The sequence below is a fragment of the Perissodus microlepis genome, chromosome 1, assembly GCF_051167445.1.
Source record: "Perissodus microlepis isolate ML-2025 ecotype Zambia chromosome 1, ASM5116744v1, whole genome shotgun sequence".
NCBI classification, from domain to species: domain Eukaryota; kingdom Metazoa; phylum Chordata; class Actinopteri; order Cichliformes; family Cichlidae; genus Perissodus; species Perissodus microlepis.
Genome location: NC_140461.1, coordinates 32,760,199 through 32,775,271, shown reverse-complemented (window position 1 = coordinate 32,775,271; position 15,073 = coordinate 32,760,199). Strand labels below are relative to the sequence as shown.

The window sequence follows — 15,073 nt, the reverse complement described above, 5'->3', positions numbered from 1 at the left end:
GGGATAATGGACAGAAGGAAGTTGTTGGTTGGGGTTTTTTTTTGTTGTTGTGTTTTTTTGTCTTTGTGTCTGCTTGAAGGGGAAAATGAGTTAACTATTTTTTCCCTCTTCTTTTGTAAAGTAATTTGTGCAGTAGAGAAACTTGACTCATTAAAACTTGGACTGTCAGGAGAGTGTCTCAAATCTCACAAGTTTAAGTCTTTTTGGATGGTCATGCTTCATATGCAGTTTCTTGGTGGACAGCAGTAATATTTAGATGTTGGTGGACAGAAGTTATCCAGTGCACAATGCTAACTTCTTGACAAGATATTTCTTGTGAGAACTCTGTGCACAGAACTGTGAGTGCAGTTTGAGCGCTGATACTTAATGGAGATAAAGCATTAGTACTTGACTTCTTTTATGCTTTCAAACTGATAAAGGGGAGTGAATTTCTACTAGATTCTACATTTTTGTGGGAAACGTTTCTGAAGAGTGGAGGCTAGCCATGGTTTTGGAATTGGATGTGTGTCCACACCCTTTGTCTTGAGCCATTTAGTATTAAAGTAAAGTGTGAAGAATGAAAGTAGGACAAAGTGGTAATCAGGCCAATGTTTTGTGCACATGTGATGGATACAGTCATTAAAGGAGCTTCATGAAATTGATGCAAAACTCCACACCCCCAGGATCTTAAGGCGTTCTCTGATTAAATTTGTTGAATAGTTTGTGAGTTATTAAATTTGCTGACATTAAGGATGTCTCATCACTGAGAACAGACATTTATGGGAGCAGATTTTTTTGTGATTAATGATCTTTTGTGTAGAGTAAATAAAATCCCAGAATATTCTCTCATTGTTGTCTGGGCAGCCTTCCAAGTGTTCAGGATACAGATTCAGTGTCCTTCAAAACTGTGGACAGTGATACATATGTTTGGTGCTGTTATTTTACTGGAGTGTGTTTTGTATTGTTCAGAAAATTAAAGCAACAGTTGAATTCAATTTAAATGCATTACCAACTGAGGAGGGGCATATCACTGTTTAAAATGCTTTTGGGCGATTTATCCTGTTTTTTTTACCTCATGGGGACCCAGTACAGACTCTTTATGCTGGCGAGGCGTGATTGCGAATGTCACTCAGGTACATCCGTCTCCCCTGCAGCTGCACCGCAGATCATGCCCCACCACAGACTCCTATGAGCAAGTGCTTAGGCGACAGTGGGAAGGAAAAACTGCACTTTAACAGAAGGAAATGTCCAGCAGAACCAGGCTCAGGGAGTGGAGCCCATCTGCTGGAACCAGTTGGGGGTGAGGGGAGGAAGACAGGGCAAAGACATGCTATGGAAGAGAGCCAGAGATTAATAATAACTAATAACTGAATACAGCGAGGTGTATAAACACATAGTGAGCAAAAAAGGTGACTGAAATAGACTGCAAACAGGGTGTAGCATCAGCAGACAGGGTGCCGCAGTCAACTTTAGTTGGAAGATGCTGACTTGTCTACAAACACTTGTTAACTACTAGCCGAGCAGGAGTAAAACTTGGAAGTAGTGCAATTGAGACCAGAAATGGAGAACATCCGCCTTCAAAGTAAAAGTTGCATGTATTACTGTAGCCAACACCTTTTTAGAGTTTTTACTTTGAAGGTAGACGGTCTCCATTTCTGGTTGTTATCGTACTTTTCATACTTTCACTACTGGTGAAAGAGTCGTTTAGGAGTGATTGCAGACAAGTCTTCATCTTCCACAAAATCTCTGAGCAACCACAGCAATCTGCTTGCAAATAAAGTATTTGCAAGGAGGTTTTCAATCCAGCACTGTGTTGCTCTTTGTGTACAGAGAGTTAGAGTGGGGCCTCATCTTTCCTCAGCCCTCAGCCTCAACACTGGCTCTCCACAAGGCTGTGTACTGAGTCCCCTACTGTACACTCTGTACACACATGACTGTGTTAGTTCCCACCCAGACAACACAGTCATCAAGTTTGCAGATGATACCACCGTGGTGGGGCTCATCTCAGGGGGAGATGAGACTGCGTACAGAGCTGAAGTTCAGAGGCTGTCAGATTGGTGTGTAGATAACAACCTGGACCTCAATACCACCAAGACAAAAGAACTGGTAGTTGACTTCAGAAGGAGGAAGTCCGAGCTGCAGCCTGTCAGCATCAACGGGGAGTGCGTGGAAAGGGTCTCCAGTTTCAAGTTTCTGGGTGTGCACATAGACACAGACCTCCAATGGAGCTCTAACACCTCTGCGGTCTTAAAGAAGGCCCAACAGCGTCTCCACTTTCTGAGAATCCTCAGAAAAATGGACCTGAAGAAGGAGCTGCTGACCGTCTTCTACCGCTGCTCCATTGAAAGTGTGCTGACATATTGCATCGGTGTGTGGTTCTCCAGCTGCACCACAGCACACAGAAAGGCACTCCAGAGGGTCATCAATATGGCCCAAAAAATCATTGGACATCCTCTTCCCTCCCTGAAGGACCTGTACAGCACTCGCTGTCTCAAGAGGGCACGCAGCATCCTATGGGACTGCACACACCCAGGACACCGGGTGTTTAAGCTGCTGCCGTCTGGCAGGAGGTTCAGGCTGCTGTGGTCCCGAACAAATAGACTCAAGGACAGCTTTTACAACAGGGCAATAGCCCTGATCAATGTAAATAGCTGACCTGACTGGCTACCTCCCTGGACTTTTTTAGGGGGGAGGTAACAATGTTTAAAACAATAACAATAATAATATTTATATTTATAACAAGGTGCAATAATAATTAATGTGCAATAATAACAGTGTGCAATACACATACACTTATTCTTCTTTTTATACTAAGTTAATATACTGTGTTGTGTTGTTTGTTGCGTTGTGATGTGTCATATCGTGTCGTGTTGTGTTATATGTAGTGCCGACGTAGGACAGTTTTCCAATTTCATTGTACTACTGTACTATGTATGACTGTGCAATGACAATAAAGAGTTATCTTATCTTATCTTATCTTTGTGAATGCCATCATTCGAGCAACCACTCACGAACTGGTTGTGGGAATATTCAAAATGATCTAAGTGGCAACCATGATAACAATCTGGGGAATTTCCATTTGTTTGCTCTCTTATACCAAATGTTATCAATTCCGCTGACTCCACCCACAACTATAAGTGCAAGTGGTCAATTCAGCTCCACCTCATAGGGTACACAGCACCATCCCTTACCAAAGTAAAGGAGATGAAGTTTTCCTAAGTGATGCACCACCCATCACAGGAAGATCCTCACACATTGCTGTTGTGTTTTCTATTTTAAAGTATTACATCGTGGTATGTTGTATATTTTGAATGAACCTATAAAGAACTTGCACTATTACAATATTCATAGTTCAGATGAGATTGTGCCTTCTGTAAAGCAGTATGTAAGATGAGTAAACAAAGATCAATAGCTACATTAAAAAACTAAAAGCGAGAAAGAATATTTTATTTGAACTCTATTTGACGTAGTTGTCTCCTCATTTTTAGTGTTGCTCTGTTGCGTGCCTTTATCATCATCCTTAAGCAATATTACATCAGTCACAGAGACTGAAAGCTGAAATATAGGCAAGATTTAAAGTAAAGATTAACAGATCGATGAAAAAGCTCAAAGTGGGCAGGAAGAGAAAGTATGCATGTGCTGAAGGATGAGCAACTGTTGTCAATCTTTACAAGGTCAAGAAAGGATTTGAAGGAATATTCATGTTATGGAAAAGAGATATAACCTAAGTGTCTTTTGTTTTGTTTTTTGGCTATTTGACTTTAGCCCAAATTTGGCAGTTTCTCTGCTGGATGTGATCTGCTTACTGATCAAACAGTGGTGATGCTGTTTTACTCATTTTGTTCATTTGTTTGTTTCGCTTCCTCACAGTGTACCCAGACCTTTGTAACATCAGCCTGGCAGCTGTGGGTGATGTACAGAAGCATCAAGACCGCATTGCATTCTGGGATGATGTGTATGGCTTTAACATGACATGCATGAAGAAGGCTGTGGTGCCAGAGGCTGTGGTGGAAGTGTTGAAAGCAGACACACTCATCTCTGAACCTACAGTCATACAGGTAAACATTCAACCTTCTGTGTAGCTCCTTTGCAAATCCAGTGGCAAGGCTGATATTTAAAAGTAAAAGTAATGTCCTTTACCAAATAAAATGACAATACAACCTGAATGGTTGGCTTGTCTCTGTATTTATTTGGGGTTGTTTTTGGCTGGACACACAGTAGATAATTAAACGTGACTTGTCAACCAAAATAACTACTAGAAACTTTTTGTCTCTTTAAGTTAAAATCTATTTTTTCTCTTTATCTGACTTTGCACAGATATTTTCGATCAAGCTTACAACTTTGACTTTTTTATTGTTCTGCCTTATTTGTGTTGCAGAGATCAGATATTCAATTTTGTCTTCGTTTGATGACACAAACAAGTAAAAATGTTCTGCAGCAATACACCTGTACACACAAATGGGAGAAATAGAGTCTTCAGGGCTCAGGCAGTTAAAACATCGACAGAGAACGAGAGCTGCAGTTAGCCGTATAGAGAGATAGGGCCTTATAGTTTGTGTGTGTATGTGCATGTGTGTGTGTGTGGTGATGCTGTAGAGCTGGGTGATTGATCTGTCTAATCCTTGTTTAAGTTCTTCTTAAGGAAACTTCATTACTCTCAGCACCCTGAGGACAGAGTAGTTTTAGCTGTGCTGGTGGGAGAGTGGTATACAGAGAATATGCAGATAAAGACGCAAGGAGTCTCATATCTAAGAACACCTTTTGTGGATATATCTCAGAAGAAATGCTCTTTCCTCTTTTCTCTAATACCTTTTATATGTGGGGTTTTTGTCTGCCAGTTGGCCTGTTTGCTAAGTACCGTGTCCTCCACCCATCTCAGAATGTGATGAATGAGGGTAGAACTTGATGTAATGGAATTTGAAACCTCTAATCGATAGTTTCTCCCCTCCAGTGACAAATAGACAGCCCCTCTGCCCAAATTACAAGGACTCTCATCTATTGCCTCCCTTTGATACGATCCAATAACATTCCATTAAAGCTGGCTGCTACTCCGGAAAATTGAGAGCCCTTTCATGGAATTATATATTCCAGCTAAGCAGATAAGTTTTTTTTTACTCTCAGTGAGAAGAGATAGCAATGTTCAATCTGGGCAATGTTTAATTTGCTCCCTTTGTATATGACTTTAAACCTGCCTTATGTTATGCAGTTGTTTCCGATCATAAATAGCTTAAGAAGTCATTTTGCTCCTTGGTACTACATGTTTGCTACATACAGTAGGGGAAATTATTATTCGATTCCCTGCTAAATTTGTAAGTTTGCTCATTTACAAAGAAATTAACAGTCTCTCTAATTTTTATGATAGTTTAATTTTAATAGAGAGAGAGAGAAAAAATGCAAACAACAAAAACAAACAAACAAATCAAAAAACACATTACATAAAAGTTACTACCCAGCCAGAATTCTGGCTTCCACAGATTGGCTGTGTACCCAAAGGTTACAATCAATCACTTAACTACAGATACTACAGATCTCAACTCGTATGCTTAAAGCACTGTCCACAGAAACAGTTTCTTCCATGCCAACATCTCTACCACCATTGCCAAGAACACAGAGCTGTCAAAGGGCCAGGGACAAGGTTGTAGAGCTACACTAGGCTGGAATGGGCTACAAGACTATCAGCAAGAAGCTTGATTAGACAAATATTGGTGCAGCCTTTTGGAAATAGAAGAAATATAAACAATTTCAGTCTCCCTGCCTCATGGCGTGAGGATGATCATGAGAAAGGTGATGGATCAGCTCAGAACTACGCGGGAGAAGTTTGTTAATGATCTGAAGGCAGTCGAGACCACAGGCACCAACTACACCATCAGTAACACACTACACTGTAATGGATTGTAATCTTGCAGCGTCTGCAAGGTCCTCCTGCTCAAGAAGGCACATGTACAGGCCTGTCTCAAGTTTGTCAGTGAATATCTAGATGAGTCATAGAAGGCTTGTAAGACAGTGCTGTGGTCACATGAAACCAAAATCAAGCTCTTTGGCATGAACTTGACCCGCTAAGTGTAGAGGGAGAGAAATGTACGACCCAAAGAACACTGTCCCCAAAGTCAAGCATGGAGGTGGAAACATTATGTTATGGGGCTGTTTTTCTGCTAAGGATACAGGATTACTTCACTGCCAATAGATGGGACCATGTCTTGGAAGAGAACCTCCTTTCCACAGCCTAAACAGTGCAGATTGGTCTTCCTGTGTGACAATGACCCAAAACATACTGCCAAGGCAACAAAGGAGTTATTAAAGAAGAAGCACATCCAGGCCATGGAGTGGCCTAGCCAGTCTCCAGACCTCAGTCCTGTAGAAAATCTGGAGAAGGAACTGAAACTTCAAGTTGCCAAGTGGCAGCCAAGATATTCTACCTCTCTCATTTCTTTTTGAGAGAGCAAACTTACAAATTCAGCAGAAGACCAAATAATTATTTTCCCCACTATAGCAGTACAACTTGTTGGGTCTGCGCTTCCACAGGCCCCGCTGGTTTATAAACTTATTCCTGTTAACGAAGCAAGGAAGCAAGACGAACAGCTTTAACTGGTTTTTACTTGCTAGCAAGGGAGGCTGGTTGGAACCAGGCTCTTGGAGCTAAACGCTCCTCACCTGTCTCCTAGCCAACTTCAAATAAACAGCCTTCCTTGCAGCCTTTTATTCTGAGAACACAAGCATTACTAAACAACAAAACAGAACCCTCACATAGGATGTCCCATAATAAAACACTATAGCCTCCCCCACCAACAGACTGGCTGGGGAGGTGGTCAGAAACAAAGGAACGTCTTTGATCCTACAGTTTGAACCAAGACTTGCAAATTTAAGTACAATAATGGCAACATTTAACAATTTGACTCCAACACAACTGTATTCCTCCACTACCAGTAAGATTCTATCCAAAATCACTCTATATTTAAATCTATATTTTACTTTTTAGTCTGATCTAATTCTAGTATCTGAGTGATGAATGTAAAAACAATGTCCTTTTCACACATGGTTGTAGTGCTTTTTGATAGAAAGTGTGGTTGGTTTGTTTGAATTGTTGTACAAAGTGTGAAATAAATAAATAAATGAAATGAAATGAAATGTCCTCTATGTTTGAGTCCTCGCAATCGCCAAAATGAACAAAGAGAAGTGTTCTTGGCATGTACTCAATTTTCTGCTTTTGGCTCTCAGCTTCCAGTTACTATTGAAAGCTGTAGTAAGTAAATTGTCACAGCCCTAATTAGTCACCATAACTGTTATAAAGTAACATGATTCATTTAACTGATCTGGGTGCTCAGTGGGAGAGTGTATCTAATTAGAGTTGCTATATAAATAATGTCAGATGATTGTCAGAATGCTGTAGAGGAAAGTCATTTTCCCACCCTTGACAGGATAATAGACAGGTGCAGGATATGATTTAGGAATCATTTCCTCTTTTGTGACAATTGTAGGCGATAGTACCCTTTAAAGCGCCCTTTAACTGGGCTGCAGTCAGCTATTTGTCTCCAGTAGGGAGACATTTTTTGGTTTTTTTGGCCAGCTCGAGTTAGTCCAAATATAATTACTTTCCAACTTTTTTGTAAGCATATATTTGCATGAGATTCCTAACAGAAATGCAATTTATTTAAAAAAAATCACCATTTATAGTGAGTGAAATCATAGCTTTGTACCAAAAAAACCCACAGTGATGGCAGGAAAATATGCCAGTTTTCAATTTGCCAGGCAGTACCTGAACAAAGCACAGATGTTAACATGTTCGCATTGACTTCTAAAACACAACATAGATTAACAAAGGCATCCTGTTCAGCACATTTAATTTTCTCAGTAAACAATTCTGTGTACAGGTATGTTATTTCCAACGTGTCAGCACTGGTTCTCTCAGACATAGTGACAATAGAGAACTACTGGGGAGATTTTGTAAGATAGCCACACTATTATAAGAAATCTCTACTCGCCCAAACTTGGTGAAGAGCTTTGATTTGACCAACTCTGCTGTTATAAACAAACAAACTCTGTCACAGACTCTTTGTAAAATTCAAAAGCAAAGTATACCAACAAGCTTTTTCTGTTATTCTTTGAATTACTTCACAGTTCACACTGTCATTATTATTATTAATCTTTTTTTAAATGCAGTGTATTTTATTTTTGATTGTGTGTGTGTTTTGCCTTTTCCCTACAGACAATTGACTGTAACAGAGTGTGTCTGTCTGAGCTGGAGTTTTCATCAGATTTCCACTTGAAGATAACAAACACCACAGACTGCACGGTAAGTCAAAAATATACGTACTGGCTTTTGTTCATTTGTAGTCTGTCCACATGCTACACAAAAAGCCCCTGAAACAACATTGTACATCCACAACCATTTATCAGAAATACTGCGTGAAAGGAACAAGGTGGTACAAACAGAAGAGATATCTGTCAGCACGTGCTGATATATTATGTCTCTGTATTGTCTCTCAGTTGGATGTTGAATAGAGTTTCAGCTTGAATTGGAGACACCAGGCTAATGGGACTTTGTATTGCATGCCATACAACATAGTCAGTGTACACGGCCTGCTTTGCTTTCCATGTCATACATAATTAATTACTTCATCACCCACAAATACTTTGTGGGTTAAAAACATGTAAGCACATATTAAAAGAAAGGATTTAAAAGCTAATCCAGCCTTGTTAACTGGTAATATTCAAACCACATTCGTGCATGTCCTTCCAAAAGTTTGCTCAACCTGTTAACTTATTTATTTTTAGCACTCAAAGCACATGTGGAATGATGAGAACAACTGTAGTCCTGTGTGAGGCATTATCTGACTCCTAGTTGAACCTGTGAGTAGGTCAGCTTGACCAAAAACTTCAGTACAAAATTGAAGTGCATGGCACCAAAGCATGAAGAATGCTTTATGAGTCTATTTGGACTGGCTCTGGCAGCCACCATCAGCCCCTCCAGTCATACCACCCAATTCCATGAACTTCCTACAGCATCACAGACACATTTCTCTCTGCAACACCAATAATAACCACCCAGCTAAAGAAGAGCCTCACTACTGTGGGCTCTGAGAGAAGTGATTTGTCCATACCAAAGCCTATTGTGTTGAAGCAGCTTTGTGCTGTGCTGCAGTGTTACCGCACTGGTGTATGGGTTTAATGGATAATCAATAGGTGGTTATTATCTGGCTTGTGCTCCCTGGGTAAGGCTGGTGGATTTAATGGGATTTGTAAACATCCTTTCATTTTTCCTGTCTTCTCTGCTCTGTAATTGAAAACATCCCGTTTCTATTTCTGGATTGTAAGTCCAGTCATGTTAGAGGTAACAGATGATAGGATCATACATTACGGAAGTGGTTTTTCAGTTTATTGTTATTTTTTGGCAATACTTTGTCCTGCTTTCTTCCTGTTGTTTCACATGTCTTATTATTCTCAGTTGCTGTGATGTATGTAGGAGGACAGATACTGTATGTGTGTGTACGTCTGATGTGTACAATTTATCGTTCAGTCATGTTTGTTTCATGTAGGGTTGTTTTGGGTTTTTTGCATTTATAATGCAAGTACTCTAAGTGTCACTCGTGTAAATTGTAAATACCTGCCTTGAGTATCCAGCCTGCTTGTCTCAGGATTTACAGACGGACTGTTGCCCTGTGGGAGTAGCATGTTGTTACCATAAAGACACTGACCTGTAGTCAGTATTGGCCACAGCTCCTCAGTAGTAGTTAAGATTGGGGTGTGTGAAGGGTAGACTGCTCCTGGACCAGTGCTCAGGGATTGGTGAGAGAGAGCTGCTTCTCCTGTCCTGTGATGGAGCGCCTGCTTTTGTTCTCCTGTCGACAGTCCATTCATCAGCTCAGCCTGCCTAACCTTGCATTAAATGAACAGCACAACCCCTGCGTCTGCGCCGCTCACGCACAAGACAAATCCTTTCACTCTTGCTGTTTTTTTTCCAGTCCCCTTTTCCTTTCCTCCCTCTTGAATTCCACACACTTTGCACCCTGTTTACATGCAAACGTTGAAATCTACCTGCTGCATACAAACTATATGTGCTGAAATTTTCATTAAAACTCTGACTGGTCTGGCATCTGTATCTTTTTTTTTTTTTTTGGCTTAACCCTCTAAAGCATTGCTACCATCATGATCCATTTACCTAAACTGTAGAGTGAGTAGCAAAATATCTCACCCCCTCTCCTAAGGGTGGAAAAGATAAATGCTGATGGCATAGCAGGAGAGAATAAGTTTCTGTCTGTAATTAATTTTAACACTGCTGTCTCGGTGCTGCTGACATAGCTACTGTAGCGCTACAGAGAAAAAAAAGTGAGCAATCCATCTCTTACCTGCTTTCCATCAAATTTGAATTGGGTGTATAAGGGAGGGTGGGGGGGTGGCCTTCTGGACTGACAGGACAGGTACTCTTCAACTTCAAGGACAATTTTCAGAAATCCACTCTAACTCTTAACAATGCAGCACTATGCAGCATTTTGAGTTAAGCTATCAGTTGATTGTCAGAAAAAACTGCCTTGGCAGGTTATTTCCACTTACAAATCATCATCAGCATACTGATTTATGCAAATGTCCTGGAAGTTACAAAGGAAGTGTTCTGAGTTTAAACTTAAAAGTCTGCATGTCTGTCTATAGAAGGGTAATACACGCAGCACTTTTACTGGCTAGATTATATTTGATTGAGGAAAGAAATGTGCTTAGAATGTGTTTTCCCTTCAAATAGCATTGTCTAACATCGATACAGTTCACTATTACTACTGTTATTATTATTATTATTATTATATGTGATGACAAAGTTGTATAAAGCTTGTTCTGGGCTCCCTCAAGTTAGGTCAAAGGAAACTGATATCCACCAGGTCCTTAACACTATGGCTACTAATCAGTAGCCATAGTGATTCTAACAGTAGTAATTCTAGTATGTATTTATGAATAGTGGTTGTAACATTCAGCGCTGACAGCATATAATGGCACTATTTCCGGTTCAGTATTTAAAGAGGGCATTTGCTGACCAAATCAACACCAATCTACTAAATTTGGTAAACCTGTTAATTAAACAAAACTGTGACCTGTATAAAATTAGTCAGTAAATACAGGATGTAATCAATTAACAGATAATTAAAAGAGCCTTTGGCCTGATTAGTGATTGATTATGGGATGCTCCCTCACACTGATTTGGAGAATTTTGGGAAACAAAGACCTTGGAAAGACTGGCTTCTGTTAGAGCAGCCATTCCCAAAGTCAAGAGTGCTGCGGCCCCTCCAAGATATACTTAATTTCAAACTGAATTTCTCTTATCACTTGTTACTGTGTCCCACACTTTGGGACAAACAAATTAACAGTGACCAACGCCCAAAGGTAAAGGCTTTAAAGTGACAAAGCTGGAGTTTGTCTTCATGCCGTGTGACTATGCTATTTTAACATGCCCTCCACTCGTGCATTTGTCAAGCACTCCAGAGCAAAGCTCAGCAGTGGAGCAAACAGTCGGTTTTGCACAGCTTGCCTCTCGACCTTCTCTAACTGTTACTGTAGAGCATCACGAATGAGGAACACCACCTGCAGGTGTGCTGACTCGTGCTCCACCTGAGCCTCACGGCTGCAGTTGAATGGCGAGGCTGAGAGGAGAAACATAGGGGGAAGGGGGGAGGAATTCACAACATCTTGCTCGTGAGGTGGTCGTGCTTGAAGCCTCCACGCCTGGATAAACCCCATCAAAAGCGCATTAGCCCTCTATTCTCCCGCCCCCTCCCTCCCTCCACCTCGCCGCCCCTTCCTTTCCGTCCTTTTAACCCACCCTCTCTTTTCATACATCCCCCTCCCCACCATCGTATAATAGTATCAGGACGGGCCACGCGGCTCGCTGACACATAGCCAGGCGAAAGAGGAGCGATGATGAATTGCTCCCTGTTGGCGTTATCCATGATGATAATTATTAATTTTCCGCCCGTTCTTCCCGGAGAATGGGGGCCGGAGAGCTGCAGTCTTGCAGAGCCTCCTCTGTGGGCCGCCAAGAATCCCACTGTCATCACTTATCACAGACAGAGCCGGGGCCCAAGGCTAAACGCTGATGAAAATGAAAAGCGCTCGTTCTGATTTGTCCTGTTTTTGGTGTGTGGTTGTGTGTGTATGTGGCTCTGTGCTTCCTCTCCTCTGCCTTGTGTTTTTATCCCTTTTTGCCTTTGTCCCCTATATGGTAGGAAACATAGGCTTTTATTTGATTTCATAAGATGTCAGGTATGACACAATTTTTTTTGTTAAACCGCCAAACAGGACAGCTTTTTTCCAGCAAACACCTACTATTTGCTACCTGCTTAGTAGATGAAGCAGTCCATCTACTGGTGAAGAAAATTGTAACATTTAGCATAGAGATCACTGTTTAGCATTGGCGGCGGTCTTATATCGGTCGATATTAGCTATTTGCTCATTGCCAGTACTGGTACCATTAACTGTTGATAAATGTAAAGTAAAAAAGCAAAGATGTGTGAGAAATGCCGTTCAATCATGTTATGAGTGTTGATGGTGTATAGTTTGTTCACATGAGCGTACTCTTTAGTGTCCCTGATGACCACACACATGTTTGGAATCTGAGCAAAGTCAGGAAGTGTGTGAACAAGTTATCGGTGACAGCATTGTCACATTATAAGCTCATAAAACTGACATAAATGCTGAGACCAATACTTTTATCAAAATATCGGCATTAGTATTTGTCTTAAAAACGCTATATGCTGTGCTGTAATTTAGTATCCTTCCCAGTTTTTGGAGAAACTGAGGAATAAAGAGAGAGATTACCATGCTTAAATTCATCAGGTGGACAGAGACAAGGCTCAAAATAAATATGGGAGTACACAGGCAAATATTTGCCCTCTGGTTAGCTATAACAACTCTGTAATCTGTGACATGATGCCTGTTGTCTGTTTAAATACTAAAATAATTTCCATTTCAGGGACTTCACCTTTTTTTTCCATGCAAAAATAAACAAACCTTTTACTGTTTTCAATAGCCATCTGAAGTTGAACTTTCAAGCTTTTACTAAGTCATTTTGGGGCCCCGGATAAGTTTGATAAGTTCTTCGCTTCCTCTTTAATTAAAAAAGTGCTAAAACATGTACAAATCAGGTGAGAGTCATCCAGACCTCATTTGATCTTCTTCTGTTTTATTTATGAGGTATTACATCCTGTTTTTTCAGTTGCGATTTTAATGGGGCTCTGAGCTGCTAAGCTGTTTGTGTATTTGCAAGTTTCTCTGGCCTAAATTTTAATTGCCCGTCTCGCTGGCTGTGTGAAAGTTGCACAACGCAAGAAGTGACAATCAATCTAGCTTATGAGGCATTGTCATCGACGAGGCGTGATGAGGATGATCTCTGCCTCTCTGGCTGAGAGAGGTGACTCCGCTCTGCCTGACGAGTAATTACAGCTAATTTCCTAATTACCTGAGCAGCGAGCTTCTCTGTAGCGTTCATTAAAAGCCATAATTGCATTGGGTTGACATGCTCTTTTATCCACTTTGGGTTCTTTTCTCATGGTTTAGCTGCGAGCTAGCGGTGCTGCCCCTGCCTGTCTCACTCGATAAAGGTTGATTGAAGCCTCGGTGCGTGGAGTTTATTGAACGCAGCTTCTGACAGCAGCATGATTATCAGGGTTGCATACGTGTATCTTTGAGTGTGCTGCAAATACTTTTAGTATTGCAAAAAAATCTTAAATTGTTTGGAGAGTTTTACAGAAGCTGTGAACAGATGGTACTGTATTTTATGTCTTGAAAGAAAAAGCAGCATTCCCTCTGGCATTTAAATGGTTTCCCCATCCTCCATTACCTTGCAGTTTTTGTCTCCCTACCTTTTGTCTGTTTTCCTACCTTTACAGCTTCCTTTCCTCTCTTCTGTATACTATTTTCCTCTCTTGCATTGATTCAGCTCTTCTTTGTCTCAGAGAGCCGGCCTCCAAGTTGTCAGCTGCATCAGGATTAAAAGCTATTAGTTCTGCATCATTGCCACTACAAGTGCGCTCCTGAGATTGATAGAGTGGCTTTGTTCCTCCAGTGGGGGCAGATATGAGAGGAAAACAGACCTGGGGGGGGTTGCACCTCATATTTGACAATGGTCACCTAAAGACTTTCCCTCAGTTTGTTTTTCAGTCAAATGTGTTTATGGCGCTGCAGGACTACAGAGCATGTTTTGGAGCAAAAACCGCAATTCCTTGCTGGCTTTTAGTGAATTTACACAACTGTAAGACATGTTAAAAGCTACACTGGGCAAATCTGTGGTGCTTGGTGTGCATCAAGGTCTCCCAATGTAATTATTGGACCAGAGATTTTTCAGATGTCTGATTTCCCTTTTCCTTGTGGGAATTGTTGATTTAAATTCAAATGTATGGAGTAAAGCGTCATTCGTTTTCCTTAACCTTTCCTTTTCTTCTTTTCCTGACTTTTGAGATTTTTTTTTACATTATTGGAACACTGCCACCAAAATAGCCACCTTTGATAATTTCATATAACAAGCTATCTAAGGTATATATTTTTGTTACTGTCAGCAAATTTCGCCCAGTGTTGCCTCATACGGTAATTTGTTTCTTTTGTCCAGTGACAAGTCTCAAGCGAGGTGAGAGGGAGCACGCGGGGACATGTTGTTGACTCAGCCTAAATGAGAAAGCAAGTTGTTTTTGAGAAGAAGTGGGGCTGAAGAAAATAGAATGCAGTTCACATACAACTCATTTTGATATCTACTGCATGTAAGCTGGCATTGCCTCTGTGGCTCTACAGACCACACACTAGGGCTGTGCAATACTGCACACTGGCCCTGTAAATAGAGGGCCAGTACTGCCGATACCAGTACCAGTGGAGAGCAGTGTGTCGTGATTCATGAGATGAATCATGTTCAGTTTTCAAATTCTGAATATATTTTAATGACCACCAAGTTTGGAGGCCTGGAATGTAAATATCCATCTGCCCATGTCTCTGTCAATGTCTGTGCTTTAAATGTTCTATAGGCTAGAAATAAAATAGAAAGTCGACACAAAAAGGTTCAAACATTTTTCATTGTGCATGTTTAAGGTTTATTTTATATTATTTTTTAAATTAATGCAGTTTAGTTGGC

General features: G+C 40.8%; 1 protein-coding gene across 1 annotated transcript in view; it reads left to right on the top strand.

Moving 5' to 3' along the window:
- The window catches only part of prmt3 (protein arginine methyltransferase 3), a 57,004-nt gene that overhangs the window by 30,508 nt on the left and 11,423 nt on the right, over positions 1 to 15,073 (top strand). The window contains exons 12-13 of the mRNA XM_084952636.1: positions 3,850 to 4,037; positions 8,183 to 8,269. Of these exons, the coding sequence (XP_084808762.1) occupies positions 3,850 to 4,037; positions 8,183 to 8,269 (275 nt within the window). The remainder of the gene's footprint in view (positions 1 to 3,849; positions 4,038 to 8,182; positions 8,270 to 15,073) is intronic.